The following is a 14,228-nucleotide window of genomic DNA, read 5'->3' on the forward strand; positions in this document are numbered from 1 at the left end:
AGACACCAAGTAAACACCTGGCATCCCTCCGGTTTCTCCTCTTGCAGGGGCCCGCTCGCTGCGCTTCCGCTCGGCCTGGCTCAAGAGAAACTGCCGATCTTTGCGTTTCCAGCGAGCCAGCCCCAGAGGTGCTTTAAGAAGCGTGCGGTGCAGGCCCAATAGTGTATGCGGGCTACCAAACATGCTGGATCCTTCCCTCGCGGTCCTGGTCGAGGTGTATGCAGGCAATCAAACACGTCCCTAATGCTTAAGTGACACGTTTTTCTGTATTTTTCCTTGATTTTCTAGTTTTTTATTTTTATTTTTTGAGACATTTTTCTAGTTTTTAATGTTTTTTCCCCTTAATTTGTTAGACCCAAACCGCCCATAAGGCCGAAAAGCAACATGGGCTTGGAACGGTGTTGGGCCGGGCAACTGGCATGCCGGGCCAATGTACCATATTTTTTCACTCTTTTTTTCATTTCGAGAAGAGCAACTGTCGCGAAAGCAAATCTGTGCTTCTCACGAAAGGAAAAAAAAATGCATTTATTCTCTTTCCGAGAACACGAATGTGCTTCTCGTAGAAGCAAGAAAAAAACATATATTTCCCTTTCCAAGAAGCATAAAAAATACATTTTTTTCCTTTTCCAAGACGCACAACTATGTTTCTTGAGAAAGCAAATATGCACCTCAATGAGAAGCAAATTTGTGCTTCCGTGGAAGAAAAAGATGCACAAAAAAAATCATGATTTTTCTTAATTTCCAAGAAGCACATCGCGAACAAATCTGTGCCTCCACAGAAAGCAAATCCACATGGGGTTGACCCATTTCCTTTCTTTTCTTTCTCGACCTTACACACTTCGTACCTGAAATGGGGCAATGATGCTGTTTCTTTTTTCCGGAAGAGACCCTACCGGTTTTGCGAAGCTTCTAGAAACTCATAAGAACCTTCTAGAAGCTCCCCAAAACTGGCCGGAAGCTTCTAGAAGGTCATGACATGTTTTCGTTTTTGGCTTTCTGGATGGGGTTTAATCGGTTTTTTCTTTTATTCTGTAATTTTTTATTTTCTATTATTAATTTATTTCTTTTTTATTTTTCATTTTTAAATGTGAACATTTTTTAAATTTGAAACTTTCTTAAAATTCATGAACTTTTTCTCAAATTCGTATTTTTTGTGAATGTTTTCCTTAAATCCATGAACCTTTTTGAAAAGTAATCCTAAAATATGTGAACTTTTTTGAAATCCAAGAACATGGTTTTCCAAAATTTGTGAACTTTTTTCCTTCAAAATCATTAATCTTTTTTCAAGTCCGCGGAACACATGAATTTTTCCACTTTTTTTTTCAAATGCACGAACCTCGTTTGAAATTTGTAAAAAAAGTACATATTTTTTTTAAAACCGTTGATCTCTTTTTGAATCCTGCAAACTTTTTTGGACCCGCGGACATATTTTTAAATCCATGAACTTCTTTCGAACTCATGAATTGTTTCGAGGTTGTGAACTTTTTTCAAATTCGATTATTTTCTTTGAATCCCGTGAACTTATTTTCACACCCGTGTACTTGTTTCATTTAAACGCATGAACTTTTTTTGAAACCGTTTTGAATTCATGATCTTTTATATTTCCTGATTTATTTGGAATTTTTTCCCCGAAAGGTCGATGGTCAACCGGTCAACGGCGGACCAGTCAACAGGACAGGTGAACCGCGAGCAGCAAACCGGGAAAATCAGTGTCTTGATCAAGCCCTCGCCTCCTTCTGTTGGCCGACCAATGAGGGGGGTGCGCATGAGCGTATGTTAAGAGCAAGTCTAGTAGAGCCCTCAAACCCTCAAACCCCTAAAAATAACTGTTTTTTTTACGGTTTTCATAGAAAAAAGCCGTAGACTAGAACCCCTAAACCCTCCAACCCGTAAAAAAATTTAAAGGTCCAACCCTCAAACATTTTCCCAACCTGTAGAAGTGAGGGTTGGGAGGAAAAACTCCCCCCAAACCGCACTCCTCTTCCACCCTCGCGCGGGAGGGAAGTTTCATCCCCGCGCCGTGCCCTCCCCCAATCCCGCCGCCGCCGCCGGCCCGCCGCCCCTCCGCGCCCCTGACGCCCGCCGCCCGCCCGCCGCCCCTCCGCATCGACGCCGCCCGCCCGCCGCCCGCCCGCCCCTCCGCGCCCCGCCCCGGCCGCCCGCCCGCCGCCCCGCCCCGGCCGCCCGCCCCGCCCCGCCCCGGACGCCGCCCGCCCCGCCCCGCCCCGGACGCCGCCCACCCGCCCCTCCGCATCGACGCCGCCCGCCCGCCGCCCGCCCGCCCCTCCGCGCCTCGCCCCGGCCGCCCGCCCGCCGCCCCTCCGCCCCGCCCCGGACGCCGCCAGCCCACGCCCCGCCCCGGCCGCCCACCCGCGTCCCCGCCCCGCTCGACGCCGGCCCCCGACGCGTCCCCGCCCCGCTCGACGCCGACCCCCGACGCCGTCCCCGCCCCGCTCGACGCCGGCCCCCGGCTCCCGAAGGTGAGATTTTTTTAATTTTTCAGTTTTTAATTTTTGCTTCATTGGCACTCACAATTGTTGCCACTCGGTATGTAGATGGAGGTGAACAATGACGACATGGACTCGTTGTCCGATTCGTTGGATTGGTCGTCATCCGACGATTCGGACATTGACGAGTCGTTGCAAGACGACGACGTCGAGATGATGAGCGTCCTCGTCGACGTGCAAGCGTTTAAAGACCGCGCGAAGCTTATGGATCAGAGGAGAGGGTCGAAGATGGGGCTGAAGGAAATATGCCCTAGAGGCAATAATAAAGTTATTATTTATTTTCTTATATCATGATAAATGTTTATTATTCATGCTAGAATTGTATTAACCGGAAACGTAATACTTGTGTGAATACATAGACAAACAAAGTGTCACTAGTATGCCCTAACTAGCTCGTTGATCAAAGATGGTTATGTTTCCTAGCCATAGACATGAGTTGTCATTTGATTAACGGGGTCACATCATTAGGAGAATAATGTGATTGACTTGACCCATTCCGTTAGCTTAGCACACGGTCGTTTAGTATGTTGCTATTGCTTTCTTCATGACTTATACATGTTCCTATGACTATGAGATTATGCAACTCCCGTTTACCGGAGGAACACTTTGTGTGCTACCAAATGTCACAACGTAACTGTGTGATTATAAAGGTGCTCTACAGGTGTCTCCGAAGGTACTTGTTGGGTTGGCGTATTTCAAGATTAGGATTTGTCACTCCGATTGTCGGAGAGGTATCTCTGGACCCACTCGGTAATGCACATCACTTAAGCCTTGCAAGCATTGCAACTAATGAGTTAGTTGCGGGATGATGTATTACGGAACGAGTAAAGAGACTTGCCGGTAACGAGATTGAACTAGGTATTGAGATACCGACGATCGAATCTCGGGCAAGTAACATACCGATGACAAAGCGAACAACGTATGTTGTTATGCGGTCTGACCGATAAAGATCTTCGTAGAATATGTGGGAGCCAATATGAGCATCCAGGTTCCGCTATTGGTTATTGACCGCTACATAGTTCTCGAACCCGTAGGGTCCGCACGCTTAAAGTTCGATGACGATTGTATTATGAGTTTATGTGATTTGATGTACCGAAGGTAGTTCGGAGTCCCGGATGAGATCGGGGACATGACGAGGAGTCTCGAAATGGTCGAGACGTAAAGGTCGATATATTGGACGACTATATTCGGACATCGGAAAGGTTCCGAGTGATTCGAGTATTTTTGGGGGTACCGGGGAGTTACGAGAATACGAGGAAGAAGCAATGGGCCTCATGGGCCAAGTGGTGGAAGAGAGGAGGCAGGGCGCGCGGCCCCCCTAGCCCAAACCGAATTGGACTAGGGGGCCGGCCCCCTTTCCTCCTTTTCCTCCCTCTCCTTCCTTCTCCTTCTCCTTCCCTTCCTTCCCCTCTCCTACTTGGACTAGGAAAGAGGGGGGAATCCTACTTGAAGTAGGATTGCCCCCCCTTGGGCGCGCCTCCTCCCCTTGGCCGGCCCTCTCCTCCTCCCCCCTTTATATATGGAGGAGGGGGGCACCCCATAGACACAACAATTGATTTGATTTTTTAGCCGTGTGCGGTGCCCCCCTCCACCATAGTCCACCTCGATAATACTGTTGCGGTGCTTAGGCGAAGCCCTGCGTCGGTAGAACATCATCATCGTCAGCACGCCGTCGTGCTGACGAAACTCTCCCTCAACACTCGGCTGGATCGGAGTTCGAGGGACGTCATCGGGCTGAACGTGTGCTGAACTCGGAGGTGCCGTGCGTTCGGTACTTGATCGGTCGGATCGTGAAGACGTACGACTACATCAACCGCGTTGTGCTAATGCTTCCGCTTTCGGTCTACGAGGGTACGTGGACAACACTCTCCCCTCTCGTTGCTATGCATCACCATGATCTTGCGTGTGCGTAGGAATTTTTTTGAAATTACTACGTTCCCCAACAATGGCATCCGAGCCAGGTTTTATGCGTAGATGTCATATGCACGAGTAGAACACAAGTGAGTTGTGGGCGATATAAGTCATACTGCTTACCAGCATGTCATACTTTGGTTCGGCGGTATTGTTGGATGATGCGGCCCGGACCGACATTACGTGCACGCTTACGCGAGACTGGTTCTACCGACGTGCTTTGCACACAGGTGGCTGGCGGGTCTCAGTTTCTCCAACTTTAGTTGAACCGAGTGTGGCTACGCCCGGTCCTTGCGAAGGTTAAAACATCACCAACTTGACAAACTATCATTGTGGTTTTGATGCGTAGGTACGAACGGTTCTTGCTAAGCCCGTAGCAGCCACGTAAAACTTGCAACAACAAAGTAAAGGACGTCTAACTTGTTTTTGCAGGGCATGTTGTGATGTGATATGGTCAAAACATGATGCTAAATTTTATTGTATGAGATGATCATGTTTTGTAACCGAGTTATCGGCAACTGGCAGAAGCCATATGGTTGTCGCTTTATTGTATGCAATGCAATCGCCCTGTAATGCTTTACTTTATCACTAAGCGGTAGCGATAGTCGTAGAAGCATAAGATTGGCGAGACGACAATGATGCTACGATGGAGATCAAGGTGTCGCGCCGATGACGATGGTGATCATGACGGTGCTTCGGAGATGGAGATCACAAGCACAAGATGATGATGGCCATATCATATCACTTATATTGATTGCATGTGATGTTTATCTTTTATGCATATTATCTTGCTTTGATTGACGGTAGCATTATAAGATGATCTCTCACTAAATTTCAAGATAAAAGTGTTCTCCCTGAGTATGCACCGTTGCCAAAGTTCGTCGTGCCCAGACACCACGTGATGATCGGGTGTGATAAGCTCTACGTCCATCTACAACGCGTGCAAGCCAGTTTTGCACACGCAGAATACTCAGGTTAAACTTGACGAGCCTAGCATATGCAGATATGGCCTCGGAACACTGAGACCGAAAGGTCGAGCGTGAATCAGATAGTAGATATGATCAACATAATGATGTTCACCATTGAAAGCTACTCCATTTCACGTGATGATCGGTTATGGCTTAGTTGATATGGATCACGTGATCACTTAGATGATTAGAGAGATGTCTATCTAAGTGGGAGTTCTTAAGTAATATGATTAATTGAACTTGAATTTATCATGAACTTAGTCCTGGTAGTATTAGCAATCTATGTTGTAGATCAATAGCTCGCGTTTAGCTCCCCTGTTTCATTTTTGATATGTTTCTAGAGAAAACTAAGTTGAAAGATGATAGTAGCAATGATGCGGACTGGGTCCGTGATCTGAGGTTTATCCTCATTGCTGCACAGAAGAATTATGTCCTTGATGCACCGCTAGGTGACAGACCTATTGCAGGAGCAGATGCAGACGTTATGAACGTTTGGCTAGCTCAATATGATGACTACTTGATAGTTTAGTGCACCATACTTAATGGCTTAGAATCGGGACTTCAAAGACGTTTTGAATGTCATGGACCATATGAGATGTTCCAGGAGTTGAAGTTAATAGTTCAAGCAAATACCCGAGTTAAGAAATATGAAGTCTCCAACAAGTTCTATAGCTAAAAGATGGAGGAGAATAGCTCAAGCAGTGAGCATGTGCTCAGATTGTCTGGGTACTACAATCGTTTGAATCAAGTGGGAGTTAATCTTCCAGATAAAATAGTGATTGACAGAATTCTCTAGTCACCATCACCAAGTTAGTAGAACTTCGTGATGAACTATAGTATGCAAGGGATGACGAAAACGATTCCCGAGTTTTTCATGATGATGAAATCGATGAAGGTAGAAATCAAGAAAGAGCATCAAGTGTTGATAGTTGACAAGACCACTAGTTTCAAGGAAAAGGAAAAAGGGAAGAAGGGGAACTTCAAGAAGAACGGCAAGCAAGTTTCTGCTCAAGTGAAGAAGCCCAAGTCTGGACCTAAGCCTGAGACTAAGTGTTTCTACTGCAAAGGGACTGGTCACTGGAAGCGGAACTGCCCCAAGTATTTGGCGGATAGGAAGGATGGCAAAGTGAACAAAGGTATATTTGATATACATGTTATTAATGTGTACCTTACTAGTGTTTATAGCAACCCCTCAGTATTTGATACTAGTTCAGTTGCTAAGATTAGTAACTCGAAACGGGAGTTGCAGAATGAATATAAATTAGTTAAGGGCGAGGTGACGATGTGTGTTGGAAGTAGTTCCAAGATTGATATGATCATCATCGCACACTCCCATACTTTCGGGATTAGTGTTAAACCTAAATAAATGTTATTTGGCGTTTACGTTGAGCACGAATATGATTTGATCATGTTTATTGCAATATGGTTATTCATTTAAAGTCAGAGAATAATTGTTGTTCTGTTTACATGAATAAAACCTTCGATGGTAATACACCCAATGAAAATAGTTTGTTGGATCTCGATTGTAGTGATACACATATTCATAATATTGAAGCCAAAAGATGCAAAGTTAATAATGATAGTACAACTTATTTGTGGCACTACCGTTTAGGTCATATTGGTGTAAAGCGCATGAAGAAAATCCATGCTGATGGGCTTTTGGAATCACTTGATTATGAATCAGTTGATGCTTGCGAACCATGCCTCATGGTCAAGATGACTAAGACTCCGTTCTCCGGAACAATGGAGCGAGCAACAGACTTGTTGGAAATAATACATACTGATGTATGCAGTCCGATGAGTGTTGTGGCTCGCGGCGAGTATCCTTATTTTCTGACCTTCACAGATGATTTGAGCAGATATGGGTATATCTACTTGATGAAACACAAGTCTGAAACATTTGAAAAGTTCAAAGAATTTCAGAGTGAAGTGGAGAATCATCGTAACAAAATAAAAGTTTCTACGATATGATCGCAGAAGTAAAATATTTGAGTTACGAGTTTGGCCTTCAGTTAAAACAATGTGAAATAGTTTCACTACTCACGCCACCTGGAACACCACAGTGTAATGGTGTGTCCGAACGTCATAACCATACTTTATTAGGTATGGTGCGATCTATGATGTCTCTTACCGATCTACCACTATCGTTTTGGGGTTATGCATTAGAGACAGCTACATTCACATTAAATAGGGCACCATCTAAATCCGTTGAGACGACACCGTATGAACTATGGTTTAGCAAGAAACCTAAGCTGTCGTTTCTTAAAGTTTGGGGTTGCGATGCTTATGTGAAAAAGTTTCATCCTAATAAGCTCAAACCCAAATCGGAGAAATGTGTCTTCATAGGATACCCAAAGGAGACAGTTGGGTACACCTTCTATCACAGATCCGAAGGGAAGACATTCGTTGCTAAGAATGGATCCTTTCTAGAGAAGGAGTTTCTCTCGAAAGAAGTGAGTGGGAGGAAAGTAGAACTTGATGAGGTAACTGTACCTGCTCCCTTATTGGAAAGTAGTTCATCACAGAAATCTGTTCCTGTGACTACTACACCAATTAGTGAGGAAGCTAATGATGATGATCATGTAAATCAAGTTACTACCGAACCTCGTAGGTAAACCAGAGTGAGATCCGCACCAGAGTGGTACGGTAATCCTGTTCTGGAGGTCATGTTACTTGACCATGACGAACCTACGAACTATGAGGAAGCGATGATGAGCCCAGATTCCGCGAAATGGCTTGAGGCCATGAAATCTGAGATGGGATCCATGTATGAGAACAAAGTGTGGACTTTGATTGACTTGCCCGATGATCGGCAAGCCATAGAAAATAAATGGATCTTCAAGAGGAAGACAGACGCTGATAGTAGTGTTACTATCTACAAAGCTAGACATGTCGAAAAAGGTTTTGACAAAGATCAAGGAGTTGACTATGATGAGACCTTCTCACTCGTAGCGATGCTTAAGTCTGTCCGAATCATGTTAGCAATTGCCGCATTTTATGAAATCTGGCAAATGGATAAACAAAACTGCATTCCTTAATGGATTTATTAAAGAAGAGTTGTATATGATGCAACCAGAAGGTTTTGTCAATCCTAAAGGTGCTAACAAAATATGCAAGCTCCAGCGATCCATCTATAGACTGGTGCAAGCATCTCGGAGTTGGAATATACGCTTTGATAAGTTGATCAAAGGATATAGTTTTATACAGACTTGCGGTTAAGCCTGTATTTACAAGAAAGTCAGTGGGAGCACTACAACATTTCTGATAAGTATATGTGAATGACATATTGTTCATCGGAAATAATGTAGAATTATTCTGCAAAGCATAAAGGAGTATTTGAAAGGAGTTTTTCAAAGAAAGACCTCGGTGAAGCTGCTTACATATTGAGCATCAAGATCTATAGAGATAGATCAAGACGCTTGATAAGTTTTTTCAATGAGTACATACCTTGACAAGATTTTGAAGTAGTTCAAAATGGAACAATCAAAGAAAGAGTTCTTGCCTGTGTTACAAGGTGTGAAATTGAGTAAGACTCAAAGCCCGACCACGGCAGAAGATAGAAGGAGAATGAAAGTCATTCCCTATGCCTTGGCCATAGGTTCTATTAAGTATGCCATGCTGTGTACCAGATCTATTGTATACCCTACACTGATTTTGGCAAGTGAGTACAATAGTGATCTAGGAGTAGATCACTTGACAACGGTCAAAATTATCCTTAGTGGAATAAGGATATGTTTCTCGATTATGGAGGTGACAAAAAGTTTCATCGTAAAGGGTTACGTCGATGCAAATTTTGATACTGATCCAGATGACTATAAGTCTCAATCTGGATACATATTGAAAGTGGGAGCAATTAGCTAGAGTAGCTCCGTGCAGAGCATTGTTGACATAGAAATTTGCAAAATACATATGGATCTGAATATGGCAGACCCGTTGACTAAACTTCTCTCACAAGCAAAACATGATCACACCTTAGTACTCTTTGGGTGTTAATCACATAGCGATGTGAACTAGATTATTGACTCTAGTAAACCCTTTGGGTGTTGGTCACAATGACGATGTGAACTATGGGTGTTAATCACATGGTGATGTGAACTATTGGTATTAAATCATATGGTGATGTGAAATATTGGTATTAAATCACATGGTGATGTGAACTAGATTATTGACTCTAGTGCAAGTGGGAGACTGAAGGAAATATGCCCTAGAGGCAATAATAAAGTTATTCTTTATTTCCTTATATCATGATAAAAGGTTATTATTCATGCTAAAATTGTATTAACCGGAAACGTAATACTTGTGTGAATACATAGACAAACAGAGTGTCACTAGTATGCCTCTACCTGACTAGCTCGTTGATCAAAGATGGTTATGTTTCCTAGCCATAGACATGAGTTGTCATTTGATTAACGGGGTCACATCATTAGGAGAATGATGTGATTGACTTGACCCATTCCGTTAGCTTAGCACACGATCGTTTAGTATGTTGCTATTGCTTTCTTCATGACTTATACATGTTCCTATGACTATGAGATTATGCAACTCCCGTTTACCGGAGGAACACTTTGTGTGCTACCAAACGTCACAACGTAACTGGGTGATTATAAAGGTGCTCTACAGGTGTCTTCGAAGGTACTTGTTGGGTTGGCGTATTTTTAGATTAGGATTTGTCACTCCGATTGTCGGAGAGGTATCTCTGGGCCCACTTGGTAATGCACATCACTTAAGCCTTGCAAGCATTGCAACTAATGAGTTAGTTGCAGGATGATGTATTAAGGAACGAGTAAAGAGACTTGCCGATAACGAGATTGAACTAGGTATTGAGATACCGACGATCGAATCTTGGGCAAGTAACATACCGATGACAAAGGGAACAACGTATGTTGTTATGCGGTCTGACCGATAAAGATCTTCGTAGAATATGTGGGAGCAAATATGAGCATCCAGGTTCCGCTATTGGTTATTGACCGGAGAGGTGTCTCGGTCATGTCTACATAGTTCTCGAACCCGTAGGGTCCGCACGCTTAAAGTTCGATGACGATTGTATTATGAGTTTATGTGATTTGATGTACTGAAGGTACTTCGGAGTCCTGGATGAGATCGGGGACATGACGAGGAGTCTCGAAATGGTCGATACGTAAAGATCGATATATTGGACGACTATATTCGGACATCGGAAAGGTTCCGAGTGATTCGAGTATTTTCGGGGGTACCGGGGAGTTACGGGAATACGAGGAAGAAGCAATGGGCCTCATGGGCCAAGTGGTGGAAGAGAGGAGGCAGGGCGCGCGGCCCCCCCTAGCCCAAACCGAATTGGACTAGGGGGGCGGCCCCCCTTTCCTCCTTTTCCTCCCTCTCCTTCCTTCTCCTGCTCCTTCCCTTCCTTCCCCTCTCCTACTTGGACTAGGAAAGAGGGGGGAATCCTACTTGAAGTAGGATTGCCCCCCCTTGGGCGCGCCTCCTCCCCTTGGCCGGCCCTCTGCTCCTCCCCCCTTTATATACGAAGGAGGGGGGCACCCCATAGACACAACAATTGATTTGATCTTTTAGCCATGTGCGGTGGCCCCCTTCACCATAGTCCACCTCGATAATACTGTAGCGGTGCTTAGGCGAAGCCCTGCATCGGTAGAACATCATCATCGTCACCACGCCGTCGTGCTGACGAAACTTTCCCTCAACACTCGGCTGGATCGAAGTTCGAGGGACATCATTGGGCTGAACGTGTGCTGAACTCGGAGGTGCCGTGCGTTCGGTACATGATCGGTCGGATCGTGAAGACGTACGACTACATCAACCGCGTTGTGCTAACGCTTCCGCTTTCGGTCTACGAGGGTACGTGGACAACACTCTCCCCTCTCGTTGCTACGCATCACCATGATCTTGCGTGTGCGTAGGAATTTTTTTGAAATTACTACGTTCCCCAACAGGGGCGACTCACCATCTACCGGAACAGCGCTCTGGACACGAGCATTTGATGCAAGACTACTTCGCGGAGGTACCTACATACCCTTCTCGTCTCTTCCGCAGAAGGTACCGAATGCGTCGTAGTTTGTTTGTGAAGATTGTCACCGATTGTGAGGCCGCCTCCAATTACTTTAAACTTCGTAGATCCGCCGCCGGTATCATGGGTTTTAGTGCATATCAAAAGACTAGAACCCTCAAATCCAACCCTTAAAGCAGTTTAAGGGTTGTGTTTGAGGGTTCTAGTCTTTGCCCCTGTTTTTCAACCCTTAAAGATGCCAAAAACTGGCACTTCTCAACCCTTAAAACTGCTTTAAGGGTTTGAGGGTTCTACTAGACATGCTCTAACCTCCCTTGCGTTTAAGGTGCTGGGGAGGTCTTATGTCGCCTGTACCGAGACAGACATATTACGTCTCGCCTACAAGGCGGCATTATTTGGCCGGCCCAGTTCCATGAAATTGTTTTGACTATTTTCCACTGTTTTACATTGGTTTCGTTTGTTTTTCTTGTGCTTTCCGGTTTCCTTTTTGTTTTTTGTTTTTCTATTCTTCTTCTTCTTCTTCTTCTTCTTCTTCTTCTTCTTGGTTTTCTTTGATTTTGATTTTGTTTCAGTGTTTAGTGTGGTTTTTTTTATTTGTGCACAATTACACGAAGTGGTAATTCTTAAAGGCTTGAATAGGAAGTTAGATATTCCAAACATCTATTATTTTGTTCCTCTGACCAGTTTTTTTTACTACATGGGTGATGGAAAAGAATATCACAATTTTCACCAGAGTTATCGAACGGTTTCACTCAAAATACACAATGTTCAAATGTTGCCCTGCAATTTTTGTCCGAAAATAAGGTGTTAGCAGCAGCCTCTGCTCTGTATCCGTTGAACACACATCCAATGAATGATGCACACACAACTCAACAAGACCGTGCATCATCCTGGCGCTTAAGCCTTCCGCAAAAACGAAAATAAAATAAATTCTAGTCTAGTAAGTACTTAAGCGGCACGTTCGGGAAGAAGTTGAAGCGAGCAACAATCACATGATCGAAAATTCCCAAGCCCGGTTCAAGAAATCGATAATATAAGAGAAGTAGTAATGTTTATTCGAAAAGCAACAATGAATCAATCAAGTAGATAAGCTGATGCATATGCCACGGTACAACAAATTACAAATGGAATCGGCCATGGATCACATTCGCATATCACATGTATGCGCGCCAATTCGATCCCCGAACCCCAGTATATATAATCTCAAACGGAATCACTACTGTCTGACTGACAAGAAGAAGAGGCCGCGTCGATCCGCCAATCAGATCAGATCACATGGCGGACACGGCGTAGACCGCGGCCACGATGAAGCCGGCGATGATGCCGGCCGAGCTCTGGAGCGACGCGCCGCCGCTCCCCACATCGGCCGTCGGCGTCGACTTGGACCCTGCACGTGCATCCAAAATTCGTCGGTCAGTACCGCAATTCAGACGCATCATGAACTTTCACCAAGCAGCATGGGTTTTTTTATTTACTTATCGAATTAATTATTACGTACCTGCTCCGGAGGATGTTGGCGTCTGTCCCGCCGGCGCGCCGGAGGACGGCGACGTGGTGGGGGCGGAGGCGCAGTTGCTGAGCGGCGGAGTCTTGACGCCGCACTGGTCGGGGAGGCCGAGGGCGCGGGTCTTGTTGACGGTGCCGAGCCCGAGCGCGGCGGGGTCGGCGTTGAGCGCCACGCAGAGGCACTCCGGCTTGGAGCTCACCACGGTGGCGAGCTGCGAGCAGCACGACTTGGATGGCGCCGTCTCGTTCCCCGTGATGTAGTTGAGGCAGGGCGACATGCCGATGAGAGTCTGCGTGCACCCGCTCGTCGACTGCGCCGACGCGCCGTCGGCCAGGACCGCCGCCACGACGACGAGCGCCGCCGCGGCCAGCATCGTCACCGCCCTCGCCGCCATTTCTTGCTCCTCTTTCTTCCTTGAAGAGGATGATAGCTGCTCTCTGTAGGTGGTGGTTGCCTTGGTTTGTGCCTGTTGTTCTTGTGATCGATCCGTGATTGATTTATAGGTGGAGTGGTTCAGAGTTGATTGATGGAGAAGGTGGCGGCAGGAAGAAGAAGACACGATCGGAGTGGTTTAGTTAGCGTTGGTGAGCTGAATTTTCCTACCATTGAAAAGAAAACTCGGGCTATCAACAACTACGTTCAGCTTTTGACGCGGCCTTGTTGGGTGGTACGTAGAATCTTCCAGCTTTTGGCGCCAGGTGGCTCGGCTTTGATGTTTGGCGTGTTTGAAGAGATTAGCAACGGTCTGACGCCGCGTCAGGCGTGACTGCAACATGTTTTTCGTGTGGCTGAGCAGTAATAACCGTTGTGAATGGGCAAGGGAAATTTGGATCTTTACTCTTGATGAATAGCAGGGGGGAATAGTAATTGCTTCGAGAAACCCGAGCTTCCGTGAAGATTGAGCAAGCGCTTCGGTTCTTGGACCATCCGAGGAAAAATGGCATGACCTGTTCTTTTTATTTGTGGTTTGTGACACATGAAGAAGAGCATGGAAAATAAAATGACGTGTGCTCTTACTTTCGATTACCCTCTGATCCAAAATAAGTGTTGTGGTTTTAGTTTGGATCGAAGGGAGTAGATAATTTCCCGCGCGCTGCTTTTTTTTCGTGTGCACGTTGGGATGCAAACTTTTTTTAAGGGATTTCTATTTTCATGCCCTCCATTCCTTAGTTCTACTCAGTTTTGCCCAACCCTCTAACTTGTGCCCATTTTTGCCTTGCTCTGTCTAGCTGAACCTCACATCAAATGCAACATTTTCATTGGGTCAACCCCTTTGACCGTTACATGCATGACTGTGAGAATATGACATGTGTTCCACTGTAAAGTACGGCCAC

The 14,228-nt window shown here is 45.5% G+C and overlaps 1 protein-coding gene across 1 annotated transcript; it reads right to left on the bottom strand.

The window, feature by feature from the left end:
- Nucleotides 1–12,457: 12,457 nt before the first annotated feature.
- Nucleotides 12,458–13,483, bottom strand: LOC109766057 (non-specific lipid transfer protein GPI-anchored 15). Its single transcript, XM_020324825.3, has 2 exons — nucleotides 12,886–13,483; nucleotides 12,458–12,774 (listed from the first exon to the last, which is right to left on the bottom strand). Exons 1-2 carry the CDS (start codon nucleotides 13,286–13,288, stop codon nucleotides 12,659–12,661), a joined length of 519 nt encoding a protein of 172 aa, XP_020180414.1. The 5' UTR covers nucleotides 13,289–13,483; the 3' UTR covers nucleotides 12,458–12,658.
- Nucleotides 13,484–14,228: the final 745 nt, after the last annotated feature.

Source organism: Aegilops tauschii, chromosome 1 (assembly GCF_002575655.3).
Source record: "Aegilops tauschii subsp. strangulata cultivar AL8/78 chromosome 1, Aet v6.0, whole genome shotgun sequence".
Classification (NCBI taxonomy): Eukaryota; Viridiplantae; Streptophyta; class Magnoliopsida; order Poales; family Poaceae; genus Aegilops; species Aegilops tauschii.